General features: G+C 40.5%; 1 protein-coding gene across 1 annotated transcript in view; it reads left to right on the top strand.

Moving 5' to 3' along the window:
• The window catches only part of efhc2 (EF-hand domain (C-terminal) containing 2), a 33,549-nt gene extending 20,154 nt beyond the window's left edge, over window positions 1-13,395 (top strand). The window contains exons 11-15 of the mRNA XM_057851407.1: window positions 388-521; window positions 3,868-4,062; window positions 8,913-9,005; window positions 9,086-9,185; window positions 12,298-13,395. Of these exons, the coding sequence (XP_057707390.1) occupies window positions 388-521; window positions 3,868-4,062; window positions 8,913-9,005; window positions 9,086-9,185; window positions 12,298-12,420 (645 nt within the window). The 3' untranslated portion in view covers window positions 12,421-13,395. The remainder of the gene's footprint in view (window positions 1-387; window positions 522-3,867; window positions 4,063-8,912; window positions 9,006-9,085; window positions 9,186-12,297) is intronic.
• The last annotated feature ends 2,445 nt before the right edge of the window (window positions 13,396-15,840 follow it).

Raw genomic sequence — 15,840 nt, 5'->3', positions numbered from 1 at the left:
AAAGGGTACATAACAAAGTATTGCAATGAACTTTTGGTATTGACCAAATTCTTATTTTCCACCATGATTTGCAAATAAATTCTTTAAAAATCAAACAATGTGATTTTCTGTTTTTTCCCCCCACATTCTGTCTCTCATGGTTGAGGTTTACCCATGTTGACAATTACAGGCCTCTCTAATATGTTCAAGTGGGAGAACTTCCACAATTAGTGGTTGACTAAATAGTTATTTGCCCCACTGTATATCTGTATCGGATTTTTGGAGTTGGACAACATTGTGATATCGGTTAAAATGTCATTATCGGACAACTCTAGAAGATATGGACTGTTGTATTCAAACAAGAGCGGCATAGACAAATAGCGAATGTCCTGTTTTGTCTGTCTAAAGTTCCCCAAAGCTAACATAGGCAGCATCCTGGCTAAACTACGGTTGATTCCGGAGGAGAAGCAACGAGAAATCAGGAACGTCTTGACCCTCAGTGATCCAACCAACACTGGATTTGTCACCTTTGACTCATTCAGGTACAGTTTTACCTCGACATATGATCCTTTGGGCATCCGACGTGTCAAACTTTTAGCCAGAATCACGCCACCCAAACTGTGCTAGCGCAATTCCAATGACCCGAGCAGGCGCAACCAGGCCAAAAGGCCAAACTCCGTGCATTCATCTTAGTTTCAACCCCGTGTACCGATTCCATTTTAAAAGCTGGAAGAAGGCTTCGAAACACAAGTTCACAATTTATTCCAAGTCAACAGCAATCAGACAGCAAGGCAGAAACAACAGACTCAGACCAAGAGGAAGGCTGGAGCCAGGGTCAACATATCACAGGTCAACAAAAGATTTCTGAGAAAAATAGCAAAGATCAGTTAAACATTGTCCTCTAAAGGATCTAGTGAGGCGAGCTGTAGTCCAGAAGAAGGGTGTGTTTGGGTGTTGTTTAGGGTAATTGTCTGTTGCAGATTGGGCAGAGGAATTCCTGTTTCACTGGTTCCAAGGCAACGAGAGTTGGGGAGTTTGGCAGCTTCAGAGTATTCAAGTTCTCAGCCGTGGAGTCTTTTTGTTATCAGACGTTCCTTGTGGCGAGACAGGATGTCCCGCCATTGTTCTGGACTGTCCATTTTTTGGTTACCAGAAGAGATGATGGCGGGATTTGGTGGTGGATGTCTCCGTCAGCGTCAATGTCACTCAGTCAGCTGCATGCCGCGCACCTAGAGCCCCTCCGTCAGCGTGACGTTCTTGATGTTTGTCTTCTCCGGATATAACGCTGTGCTGACCCTGCAAATCTCAGTCATTCACATCCGGGCTCTTTTGTCTGCCCTCTCATATCCTCTATACTTTGAATATAGTCTGCTTGTTTTCCTAAACTATGATTAAATGCTACTTATTTTATATTTTCGGCGCGTTAGAGTAATATAAACAGTCAACCAGTAAATATGCGAAAGGATACCATTTCTTTCACGAACTCATTTTGGTTCGAGGGCCACATTTATGGCAATTAGATATCATGTGGGCTAGACTCACTGGCTGCCATTGAGAGCGCTTGCTGTCCAATTCAGTTGGAGCGCCGTCAATGGCATTCGCAGCCAGTCCTTCCAGTTTAATTGAATTGGACGTATATCATTGTCAATAGCAGGCAACGAGTTCAATTTGCTTCACTCCCTTGTAAATTTAGGATACTTACAGGTCACTTCTTTTCAATTTTGGATCAATACCTGTTGATTTTTCGGGCTGATTGTTTCCAGGTTACTTCCTGTTGATTTGGTGTCACTTCCGGTTGGTTTTGGGGCCTTTTTGGATCACTGCCTTGCAATGTTGTTAATAACGGCGTTAGAATATAACGCCGTTACTAGCGGCGTTATTTTTTTCAGTAGTGAGTAATCTAATTAATTACTTTTCTCATCATGGCAAAACTGTTACCGTTGCTGAGGCGGGAAAGGCGTGCGTTACTATGCGTTAGTATGTTGGTTGAATGACGCGAGAAAAGTCTAAGAGTGACGGACTCATGGAGACGAATGGGGACGCCGTTGCAAACACGGTGCTAGGTGGCTCCAATAATACCTGATTGTAGCCGGCCACTCACACTTTATTAGGTACTTTATTAGGTACACCATGCTAGTAACGGGTTGGACCCCCTTTTGCCTTCAGAACTGCCTCAATTCTTCGTGGCATAGATTCAACAAGGTGCTGGAAGCATTCCTCAGAGAGTTTGATCCATATTGACATGATGGCATCACACAGTTGGTGCAGATTTGTCGGCTGCACATCCATGATGCCAATCTCCCGTTCCACCACATCTCAAAGATGCTCTATTGGATTGAGACCTGGTGACTGTGGAGGCTATTTGAGTACAGTCAACTCATTGTCATGTTCAAGAAACTAGTCTGAGATTATTCCAGCTTTCTGACATGGCGCATTATCCTGCTGAAAGTAGCCATCAGAAGTTGGGTACATTGTGGTCAGAAAGGGATGAACATGGTCAGCAACAATACTCAGGTAGGCTGTGGCATTCCAACGATGCTCAATTGGTACCAAGGGGCCCAAAGAGTGCCAAGAAGATATTCCCCACACCATTACCCCACCACCACCACCATCAGTCTGAACCGTTGATACAAGGCAGGATGGATCCATGCTTTCATGTTGTTGACGCCAAATTGTGACCCTACCATCCGAATGTCACAGCAGAAATCGAGACTCATAAGACCAGGCAACGTTTTTCCAATCTTCTATTGTCCAATTTCGATGAGCTTGTGCAAATTGTAGCCTCAGTTTCCCCTTTCTCAGCTGAAAGGAGTGGCACCCAGCGTGGTCTTCTGCCGCTGTAGCCCACCTGCCTCAAAGTTCAACGTACTGTGCGTTCAGAGATGCTCTTCTGCCTACCTTGGTTGTAACGGGTGGTTATTTGAGTCACGGTTGCCTTTCTATCAGCTCGAACCAGTCCGGCCATTCTCCTCTGACCTCTGGCATTAACAAGGCATTTCCGCCAACAGAACTGCCGCTCACTGGATATTTGTTCTTTTTCGGACCATTCTCTGTAAACCCTAGAGATGGTTGTGCGTGAAAATCCCAGTAGATCAGCAGTTTCTGAAATACTCGGATCAGCCCTTCTGGCACCAACAACCATGCCACGTTCAAAGTCCCTCAAATCAGCTTTCTTCCACATACTGTTGCTCGGTTTGAACTGCAGGAGATTGTCTTAAACCATGTCTACATGCCCAAAATGCACTGAGTTGCTGCCATGTGATTGGCTGATTAGAAATTAAGTGTTAACAAGCAGTTGGACAGGTGTACCTAATAAAGTGGCCGGTGAGTGTAGGTTTGGTACTTGCAGTTGCTAAAATGGACGCATAATTGTCAGTCCAGTCCTCATTGAAACGGCAATTTTCGTTGTCGTGTTTTCTTCTCTTGATCAACTTTGAGCATGCATCTTCTACTGGGATTGCAAAGTGCCGGGTGCGACTCGTGTTTCACACTGCTGCGGTCCGTCCACTCTAGCTAGTAGCACGCAAGCTCTCTCAGCCAATCAGTGCATCATTGTCATAGGGATGACAACAGTAGTGGGAACATGGAAGACATTTGACCAAAAAAATGAAACAGAATTCAGCGATAGAATAGTAGCGCTTTTTTGTTGTTGTTTTTTTTTTTTTTTAAAGTACCATTTGCGCTGGGTCTGCAGAGAGGTGCCCGGTCGGGTAGAGAGGGTGGATGAAAGGCTAAGGGACTCTGACATTGGTTTCCCCGCTCAACCTTGACTGGTTTACCAGGACGGATTGACGGACAGCGTACGTCTGTGATGGAATGTCCCCATCAATTATTCCATACAGTGAATCTGAGAACTAATGTCTCCTATATTTTACTGTGTTCGACTAGGAGCCTGCTGATGGCATCGGAATGCGGTCTGAGCGAGCATGAGGTTTTGGTGCTGGGACGATCTTTCTCCGAGCACCAGCAGCCTGAGATGGACCTTGCCCTGATGCTGGCCGTGGCCCAGGACGTCCTCAAGAAGAAGGACTTTGACCAGCTCCCTGACATGACCAGACTGTTTGAACAGCACGACCTCAGCAAGTAGGAAGTTCATATTTTGAGAATATTAACACTAGAAGTCCCAGAGAATTCTGGTACTCCTACTAGTCCCAAACAATGGCCGATACGGCCTCTCCCCCGGAAAACCCAGAGGTGGCAAAAATGACCCAAGTGCTTTTGAATTGGCAAGTTGTTGTCAGACAGACGACAGCCGTTCATCTGGAAATGCAACCACTAGACATACATTAACTTCAGACACAATGACCACAATCCAAACTCCATGCTCCTGATTTAGTCCTTCTAAACTATAGACACAATTCCTGCTTTACACTCAAAATTGCAGTTCTAAAATGCTTTTTTTTCTTCTTCAAAACAATGTACACATTTAGGCCATTCTTTCTGTCGTTATGTGTGGAGTATGGGAGAAGTGAATTAAAAAAATGTGTAAAAAGTGTCAAACTTCATAAATAAATGTAATTAAATAAATGTAGCTTGACTTGAACTGACACAAACTATCACAAGAGTCATGGAGGAGAGGCCAAATCGGCCATTGTGAGGGAATATTAAGAGTGTTTGTCTTGGGAAAGGCCAAGTTGACCTCTGCTGGGTTTTCTTGTGTGAAACAATACACTAGGGCTGCAGCTATTGAATATTTTAGAAGTCGATTAATCGATGGACTAGTTATTTCAAATAATCGAGTAATCCGATAAGGAACATGAAAAATTAAAATACCTGAGCTGAGCCTCAAACGGTATAAATTTTATTTTGAAAAATAAGGATCTACATAAAACAACAGAACAATTGGCTAACTTACATAGAAAAAGTCAGCTAGCATAAATGCTACAAAATGCTAATTTTTTTTTTTTTTTTTTTTTTTTTTTACAATGCTCTAAACAAATGGTTCAGACACTGGCTAACTTACATAGAAAAAGTCCGCTAGCTTAAATGCTACAAAATGCTAAAGTTTTTTTTTTTTTTTTTACAATGCTCTTATCAAATCGTTCAGACACATATTCCCACAAAAAACGGCTAAATATACCTATAAACTAAATTTTGAATGCATTTAAAAACATTAGGTCAAACAAAAACTTAAATTATGTTGGTCTTAACAGGGAGCAGTTGGATTCAGCCATGTGAAAAGAGGCAGACCAGAAGGCAGTGTATCCACCCAAATCAATAAAACTAGATGCAAACACTTTCAAAATAAACCATTCCAACGCCACTTTAATTAAACGAATACTCGAGGCAACAAAATTTAATTCGAATATTTTTTTCTAATCGAATACTCGAGTTAATCGATTAATCGTTGCAGCACTACAATATAAAACTCTGCTAGATCTGTGGAAGTCACTGAGTAAACAACCGATTCTTTGACAATGGTAAAATAAGCTGTTGAAAATCTGTTGCGAAATAAGCTAGTAATGACTTTGACTTTGATGGGAATGTTGCCCTTACCCACATGGCCACCCTGAGGCCATGTAGCTAGTGGTAGTTGGTGGTGTTGTTATCCACCACTGGTACGGTCCATTTCACCTCAATTGCTTCAAGACGTCACGAATCAACGATAAACTCACAACCGCCAATTTTTCAATGTCGACCGCCAGCTTTGACTACTGCATCACGGTGAAGATGTTTTCATGCTGTCACGCGTGCCAAGTCGTCAACTCCCCTCCATTCTCATGGCCGTAGTTCACCGCCGACTCACCCAGGTATTTAAAAGCCTGGGATTCGTCGCTAACGCATCAGCCTCTTGGCCCGCGTCTTTGAACGCTGCGCACAGGCGCTGATTTGCGAGTCCTCGGTGAGCGGCCAGGCATCTCCGTTCGAAATTGTAGAGTGTGAACGAGGCATAAAATACACAGATAATGGATTAACAAGCGTACGCGGAAACACGCACACACACACACACGTACGAACGCAGGCGTCACAGCAAGGCATCAATTGTGCAGTCAGTGGCTCCCAAATCTCTCAGCAAGCATTAGTTCCAGTTTGGGAGGGGAGCATTGGAACCAGATGGACCCTGAAGACATGAAATGGCATGTAGTGTGGAAGAACACACACACGCATATCATTTCGGTGTCACCGTCCTCATTTATAGTGCACTAAATCATTAGATGTCAATCTTAACAAAAAAGTTGCGTGGGGATGTTTTGCTTACGGAACTGAAGGCCGCGTTAAGCTAGTGCATGGCTCACATGCTTGTACGAACACAAACATAAAACAACAAGGGTTTGGCCCATCAGATCACAACCAGAAATGTAAAAACAGCAAAAATGACTGTTTACAGCAGGGGTCCCCAAACTTTTTCCTGTGAGGGCCACATAACTTTTCCCTTCTCTGATGAGGGGCCGGGTCAGTTTGTAACAGAAAAAGTGTGACGATTGCAGGAGTGCCTAAAGGTAAAAATTTATTGTTTTTCAGAAAGCCACAATCAAATAACCCATTCTGGATTATTCACGGAACAAAAGTAAATAAAATTTATATATATATATATATATATATATATATATATATATTGTATTATATTATATTATATTTTATTATTTTATCATATCATATCATATAATAATAAATAATAAATAATAATAACACTATCAAATAAATAGATAATAACCAAATAACCATCTCTGCGTTCTTCATAGAAAAAAATCCAGGAAATAAATAACACTATTGAAAAAAAATAAAATAATAATAAATAAATAAATATTTTTGAGGGGGCCGGACCAAATGTGGAGGCGGGCCGTATCCGGCCCGCGGGCCGTAGTTTGGGGACCCCTGGTTTACAGTCTTGTGTATTAGAAAAGTGGGTTGAAAAAGTGTTTTTGCAAAGTACAGACAGTGCATGGACGTGCACAGGGGCATGTTTGGACATAGTATTCGAGTCCTCGGGCATGCGTGCATGAGAAGTATTTTAACTTAACTCTAAAAATCCTGTAAATAAATTGGATGTCTATGGTTGTCAACGTCGGGCATATTGTTTCATTTTTTTCCCCATTGGAAATGAATGGGTTTGTTTTGTTGTCAATGGCGGGCAGTGAATTAAGTTTTGGGTCACTTTCTTGTTAGGGTACTTACAAAGGGTAAAAATCAATAGTAATAATAAAAAGGAGGTTACCATCAGGTAAAACACTACTTCTTTTGTCCACAAGACAGCCAAACTCAACCAAAAAATGAAAGCTCCTTTAAACTGCTTTAAGACCACATAAATAAAATAAAAATGAAAATTGCGGCGAAGTGGGTAGACCCCAGTTAACTACATTTCCCACAGTTTAACGTTAACAGTAGAAAACACATACAGGAGGACACTTCTCTCAAAGGAGCTTCATACTGGAGTTTTAGAGGTTAGCAAATTCACACAGTTTAATGTTATGCTAACTCTGATGCAGGTTGGACTTTCAGTAGCAAAATTAGTGGTGTGTCCCCCCGCCTCCACAACATTGACATCTTTTTACTAAGGCTGTCAAAATGATCGCGTTAACGGGCAGTAATTTTTTTTTTTTTAATTAATCACGTTAAAATATTTGACGCAATTAATGCACATGCCCCGCTCAAACAGATTAAAATGACAGCAGTGCCATGTCTACTTGTTACTTGTGGGTTTTTTTGTGTTTTGTTGCCCTCTGCTGGCGCTTGTGTGCAACTGATTTTATGGGTTTAAGCACAATGAGCATTGTGTAATTATTGACATCAGCAATGGCGAGCTACTAGTTTTTTTTTTTTGATTGGAAATTTTTACAAATTTTATTAAAACGAAAACATTAAGAGAGGTTTTAATATAACATTTCTATAACTTGTACTAACATTTATCTTTTAAGAACTTCAAGTCTTTCTATCCATGGATTGCTTTAACAGAATGTTAATGCCATCTTGCTGATTTATTGTTATAATAAACAAATACATGACTAATGTACCGTATGTTGAATGTATGTATCCGTCTTGTGTCTTATCTTTCCATTCCAACAAAAATTTACAGAAAAATATGGCATATTTTATAGCTGGTTTGAATTGCAATTAATTACGATTAATTTTTAAGCTGTGATTAACTCGATTAAAAATTTTAATCGTTTGACAGCCCTACTTTTTATATTACCTACAGCGGCTGCTGCTGGCTGAAAAAAACTTCCAATAACTCTCCTCTTTGAAGGAGGCGGAGGAGGAGGCATGTTGTGTTTCTGTTGGGGCTATGAGGGTGTGTGTGTTGTGTCAAGTCATCAGCCAATTAAACGTGCATTTGAGGGGGGGGGGGGGGAATAGAGTCATTCGACAAGTGAAAAGGGAAAATTCATGTCTGAACTAGGGCTGAAAATTTGTTTGGAAAATTTGTAAAATTTTCAATCAAAAAATAAACTATTAGCCCACCATTGTAATGCTCATGGGTGCTGAAGCCCATAAAATCAGTCGCACCCAAGCCCCAGCAGAGGGCGACAAAACTCTAAAAAACACAAGTAACAAGTGGACATTGCACTTTGATGTCATTTTAATCTGTTTGAGCGGGGCATGTGCGTTAATTGCGTCAAATATTTTAACGCGATTAATTAAAAAAAATTAATTACCGCCCATTAACGCGATAATTTTGACAGCCCTAGTCTGAACATAATGAAAATAATTTACTTAATAATGGTAGGGTCAATTCTATCCTTACAGCATACGTGAAGACAATCTAAATCACTGTACATATATAACTGAAGTCATTATATAATGTAAATAAGGTTGCTTAAAAGTTGGACTTCTTTAAAAAGTCATGTAATCATACTTAAAGGTCCGCCAACTTTTGAATAGTTCTCTACTGTAGTGACCTCTGTCCCTGAAAGTTCATTTGGAGGTGGTACTTGTCAAAGTAAATGATTGTTATTGATTTCTCCATAAGTACCTGTGTTTCTTTGCTTCTTCAGAACGGGCCGCGCATCCACCAAAGAGGCGATGACCATCTGTAAAGCCTTCCAGCTTCCCCTGTCTGACAACTTGCTGACAAGTCTGCTCGAGAAGTACGACTTGGTTACATTAAGGCGGGATTGAATGGACCGTTTTCAAATCTCTGTACCTAACTCACACGTGTGATGGAAAGGTTCGCAGACGGGGACCAGATAGACTACCACGCCTTCCTGGCTGGCATCAACTGGCTGGAGCACCCTGCTCCCCCCGTCATGCCCGATGACACGCTAAAGGTAACTGCTAGTTTAAATTTGCACTAAACTGTATTTCAACCGAAGGAATGAAACTGAATTCATCCTTCAATTATTTTTTTATTTTTTTATTTGAACAGTCTTCATTTTTTATACTGTTCAGGCTGTTCTAAGTGGTCAGTTTGCGAGAGGGTTAGTTATACTCAGATGTGCTTTATAGCGTGGAAAATACGGTAAATAAACTTATATAATATGCAGCCATCCCTCGTTTTTCGTGGTTAATGCAAAATAGATCATCAAAATCTGCTAAGTAGAGGTTGAGCTTATTCATATTAAAAAATATATACTGTATTTTGTTTTATTTTATTTTGGGGTGGGGGGGGTTCAATGTATTTGTTCAGATTTGGCACTGGAAAGAGATACATATAAGACAGTGAGTGAGTCCTCTCAAATCCACTCACGCTGCTTAGAACAATTGTTTAACAAGCTAAACAACTTGGCGCCTTTGAAAGGTAGCGCTCCCAAGCTTCTCTGGCAAGATCAAAGCGGCACCCTTTTCATTCGTGGGTAACTTTAACAAGCAACAACTGCCGGCTGAGCAAGAAAAGCAGCAGGTGGGAGAGTCAGAGGCTGTACGTGATCGGATTGGGACATCTCTATAAAACTGTGGTTTATTTTATTCATTTATTTATTTATTTTAAATTGAAGAAATATCTGCGATGGACTGAGGGCACAATGTTTGAAGCGTGATGTAACTATACTGTATTAATATATATATTTTACAATCTCCTTATACCTGTGGATTATTTTGTTGCTTGTAGCCAATTCTCTAACATTGACAGTAATAGATATCAATCAAAATGGCTACGCGTCTATTGCCGTCAATGGTAGCCAGTGAGGTAATACTTAAAAACTAGAAAATATCTCATTTTAGAACTAATCTTTAGACCAACAAAATGCGTTTTCTGTACCATTTTGCAACGTAACTCAATGAGTGACAAGTGTCTAGAAAAATGCTATCAAATAATGTTTTGAACAATATCTATTCTTGAATTAGGAACTTTTCTGACCTTTCAAAGCTTTTTAAAGATTAAACATACTATTTTTTTGCTCAAAATATGTCTTTTAAGCTAATTTTAGCTAGCTATTTTTCTTATTTCAGGAAATCTGAGTAAAAATTTACTTGAAGCACTGGCAAATAATTTCACTTATTTCTTGTAGATTTACACTGAAAACAAGGGAATTTAACTAGTTTTAAGGAGGTGTGTTTTTGCAGTGTAGCTGCTCAGACACAGAGAATAGGAATCTTGAGTGTCCTTATTGTCTGAACAGTTTTAATGTAGGTGTTTGATGTACTGTACTCCCATTGTGGTTGTTGATTATGTTTTATTGATTAACTCACCAATGCCACAATTGGACCTTACCCAGGGCAATGCAGGACTTTCCTTTGGTTAAAGCAGGACTCTCACATATAACATAGTGCACATCTCATGAACAACTAGATCTTGGTCTTTTTTAAGTGGGCCAAACCAATTATTCTGTATTAAAAGTAAACTAATGAAAATTGCTGCAGTAATTTCATTCTTTTAATAAGCCATGTAACTTGCTATGGTCCAAGGTTTTGAATAGGCGTGATACTGGTGTGTGGCCTCCTTGTACACATCTGATGTTGCTCACCGCGGTCCGCAGTGTGCTTAGAGAGCTTGTGTGTCTGCTCAGACACATGAAAAGTTAGAAGGAACATTGTCGATGGGTCAAACGGTTTTGACTGGGCATTGCTCTGAAGGAACCACCTTGAGGGGAAAAAAAAGGAATATTACAGATGCTACAATCCATTACAAAAAAAATGTTTTGCAATGGTCTTGTTGCGCTCGACTCATGACTGCCATTGAAAGTCACAGACATGAAATCCATTTCAACTGGGAAGGCAGCGATTGAGCACTCACGTTTTACTGTGAAGGGAGATAGTACCATTTCTCGTAGGCACCGTCTAACTGTTTGTATTACTCTAACACACTTAATATCATCAATCAGGGAATAGTATTGTTTTTTTCGTATTTACTGTTTGACTGTTTGTATTACTCTAACCCACCCAATATAACATAAATAGCACTTATACCATAGTTTAAGGAAAACAAGCAGAATATAGGGTATAAGAGATACATGACGCCTTCTTATCACAGAAGCCCAACTTGTGCGTCATGCAACTGACTGAGCAAGAGTGACGCAAGAGTGACGCTGACAAGCCCACGTCTGCACCACCAACTCTCACAATCAGTTCTCCCGGACAGCCCAGAACAAATGGCGGTACGCCCTGTCCCAATACAAGGAACACCGGAGAACGCCCGATATCCAACTGATAACACGACTGATAAGACTCCAAGAGCCCCTTTGATTGGCAAAATCCACAACCCTCATTGCCCTGACAACAGTACCTCCCGAATCCTCCTGCCCAATCCACAAACAGACAATAATCCTAAACAACGTCCCAACACACCATTTTTCTGCCCACAGCCCGCCCCGCAAGAGTTTTGAAAAAGACTGAATATTTAATTAATCGTCATTTTTTCCCAGGAACCTTTTGTTGACTTGTGATATGATGACCCTGAATCCTCGTCTGGGTTCCTCTGTGCTTTAAGATTGCCGTCGACCTAAATAAATTGTCAACTTGTGTTTCGAAGCCTTTTTCCAACTCTCAAAATGGAGTCAGTACAAGGGGTTAAGGTGAATGCGGAGAGTTTGGCCTTTTGGCCGGGTCGTCGGTGTCTTGCCGGCCCGGGCCGTTGGAGCTGCGCCAGCGCGGGTCTGGTGGTTTGGGTGGCGTTATTCCGGCAATCTGGCTAAAAGGTCAGATTCCTTCACCTGCCATTGACGGCGATAGATGTCCAATCCAATTTGACTTGGTATCTGGCAGCGACTAAACAAAGATGTAAAATTCTATATTTTAACATCATATCAGTTGCAAGAAGTATATAATTTCAATTTTACTACGTCAGCGCAAGTTTAGACATTTTTTTTCTCACCTGTCAAACAATGGCTGTACAATCAGGAGGGACTAAACAAAATACAGATGTTTTTATTTATTTATTTACTTGTTTATTTTTTTGTGTTAACTTTGCTTAACTCCGCTGTTGTGTTTTGTCATCTTCTCCAGTTTAACGTGAGGCTGCGACGTGAAGCCGGCGGAGTGAAAAACATCAATTACTCATCTCTGGTGCAGGAAGTGTTCCCGATTGTCTCCAACGCGGTCGACCCGGACGGCGCGGCATCGGCCTAGATGAGTGCGCTAAATCCAAACACGAGTTTGGAAACTGAATAAGAAAACAAAAGATAAATCACTTGATAAATGATTCATTTTAATTGTCTTATAAGCAACGACAGTAAGTAGTCCTTCCATTATGCATTTATCACACGCTAACATGAGGATGCTATCACAACAAAATTCACCTTGACTCCATTTGCCTTGTGATGATGTGACTTATGAGTTTGGCAGTGGCTTTTTCCTCCTTTTCTCATCTTCTGGATTCCCTCCGACGCACCTACGGGGGTGCCAAACTTTGTCAACGCGCGTCTTATTTTGGGATGCGTTAAGTGTCATTCATGGCCAACATTTATCATCTTTTGTCTAATTCTCTTTAGGGGTGTCTCTCGTCACATGGAGCCATGCGAGGGAAACGGATGAGCTCATTATATTTGCATGTTTTCCAGGCATCCATTCCAGAATGCATGTTGTCAAATGCACTTCATTAGGAGGACTGCAATTTCCCGCTATTTTGTGGTCCGGACTACCCGCTACTCTAATGTCAACTAGGGATGTACCATAAGCAAAATTCTTGGCCGAATATTGGCGACGTTTGGCTGAAAGGCAATTCGTTTTAATTTTTTTAATGATTTCATTGTTTTCTGATTAATGCCCTCTGCTTTGGAATTGGTTCTACAGCACTCTACAACATTTAGTTTGATTCTAAAACCCCATGGGAGGGTGTGTTCCTGGTGTTCTTTCAGATTTTGATCCTCATCAGAAATTGCAAATTGCACCTTCAACACCATACTTTTAATCACCGTAGGCAGAGTTTGACGTTTGGGGCGGACGGGCGGGGGGGCACAACATGTTGATGACCCCAAAACGCAGTGGCAGCAATAAAATTAACTTACAACTTACTGCTAGTGTTATCATAATTAATAAATAAAGCATAATGCTACTATTCTTTACCTCTGGTATAATTGGGGGAATAAAAGCATGGCATTTTAGCCAGATAGGTTAAAATAATGATTATTGACCTAATACACAGCAAAGTCATTCACTTATGCCTGTGCTTCCATATTTTCTGTCCATATCATTTTTGAATGGCAGATTTTTCTTTAGGAAGATCAACTGATCCACATGTTCATGTTTAGGTAGACTGCGTTTCATGGAAACAATATGTCCAGCAGGTTGTGCCATTGTAGCGGGTTATTTGCTCTGGCGTAGTTATGACACGCCCGTCAGGATCGAAATGCATGATGGGAAGTTGAGGCAATCACGACTGTGAGTGGTGGCTGTTCATGTTAGGTGATGTGTGCTGTCTGATTTGTAGTGCGACGAGACTTGGGGACGAGTAGTGGGTGAAGTACTGTGCAGCATTAGTGAAGTGCAAGCTAAATAACTGTCATCCTGTTACACATCGCTTGGTACATAAAACTAGCAAAGCAATGGTAAGAACGCTGCTGACCGATTTTTGCGTTCGCGATAGCCGAGTACTTCTTGTACTATCGATACATCTAAGATTTACTGGCTATATACTGTCGAATAGTTAGTTTGCTATCGATACAGCTGTATCGCTCGCTTATAAAACAGGATATCTGGTCGTATCGGTTTATCGTTCTCAAGCTTAGTTTACGGTAAAGAATTGGGTTTGGTTGACTGTCCCAAAAACCCACCCAACTTCACATAGTGTGACCTATTTTTTTGTTTTTGTTTTTTTGATGGTGAAAAAACAAAACATGGAAAGTAAAACCAGTTACTTTTCCAAGTAACTAATTGCTCTTACATTCACGTAACTGAGTTACTAAATTACTTTTTGGGAGAAGTAATTTGTAACTAATTAATTACCTTTTCAAAGTAAGATTAACAACAGTGGTTACTACCCACCTCTGAAAAACATACTGTAAATATCCAGCTTATTTTTTTCATTAAAAAGCTGATCCTTTTCACCAGAATCAGGAGAAAATGGCTCGATCGGGACGTCCCGAGGTAACAATGCCCCAAAATGAATAGGAAGTTCCTGAAAATTTACAGGAAGTGAGCCATTGGCAAGAAAGAAAAGCATCCCCAGGTAATTTCACTCGACATTTTTTAGTTGTATACTTGCAGTGCAAGTTGATGGGAATTGAGTTCACTCAAGCTTGACTTACTGACTGCTGCTGGACTTTCAAATGAGTTACAGTACTTCTATTTGTTCAGGTGTATGCGTCAAGTGAGTGTGGGAGTTCAATTTTGGGGATAGAAGAACGCCTTTTGCATGAAGGGGCTAGGGGTGGTATGGTTTGTTCTCCGATGTCTCATTACGCAATATTTTTGAAGCAACAACAAAGAATGGGTGATTACTGTACCAGCACTGTCCACAGAGGTATTGATCCAAAATCTGGATGTAGATTAAGGGTTTGACAATATATTGTTCTGGCGATACATCACAATACCATGTATCCCAATAGGTTATCCATAGGCTCCCGCCAGGAATTGCTTTTAAAAGATGTCACTGTTTGATCAAGGAACCAACAAGTTGCTGTAAAAATTTTCCATTATACTATCATCCAATACAATGCATTTATAAAGCCAGATTTCTGAATAGGGATCTTGACTGTGTGAAAATACAGCATTCGCTAAGTGTATTTTTATGACTGTTATTCAAGTTTTTATAGAAACTCCCAGGTGGCAATTCAAAAACTGGAGTTACAAGCCAGGTATAAGTATTAAAACTCCTTCTCCTGCCACCCTTCACCCAATCCCACCTGCTGATGTAAGACTTGTTGATGTTTCTAAAGAAACCAAACACTTTTATAACCCTGACCTCGTAAAAAGAAAAAAAATACGGACAGACTTTTGCTGTTCTCTCGCTCTCTCTTGATGGATTGGAATTACCATTTGCCACCACAGGAAGCGTGTCGGCTGCAGAGAATAGCATGTGATTTGCGGTGGCGGATGAAGTACTCCATTTTTTTTACTTAAGTAAAAGTACAGATACAGGTGCATAAAAATACATGTATCTAAGAAAAGAATACTCTAGTAAAAGTACAAAAGTACTTGCTTTTAAAGTTACTTTAAAGTAAAACGTTTTTTTTCTCCTGATGAAGACTAAAAAAAAAAATTTCATGATGATGATTACTTGAAGTTCCACTCTGAGACCCCCAATTTGGCCAACTTTCAAAACCTTAAAATCTTCATTTTCTGGGGGAAGAAAATTTTTCAACAGGAGGGCATTTAAATAAATAAACAGCAAAACCCTAACTGGAGATGAGAGCACGCGAGAGCATAATTAAAGACGCGATGATTTTAACGAGATATTATCGTATACTTACCTTGTTTCAATCCAAAAACTCCATGTAGCATGTATCATCGAGTGTCAAGACACAGCACTGAATGGCCACAGCCGGATTTTGGGGGGATTTTATGGGTGAAACACGGTGATATAACAACGGTTGCAATGCAAAAATCACA

This window comes from Corythoichthys intestinalis, chromosome 12 (assembly GCF_030265065.1).
Source record: "Corythoichthys intestinalis isolate RoL2023-P3 chromosome 12, ASM3026506v1, whole genome shotgun sequence".
Classification (NCBI taxonomy): domain Eukaryota; kingdom Metazoa; phylum Chordata; class Actinopteri; order Syngnathiformes; family Syngnathidae; genus Corythoichthys; species Corythoichthys intestinalis.
Note: the sequence above shows the minus strand (reverse complement) of the source record. Positions and strands in the feature narration are given on the sequence as shown.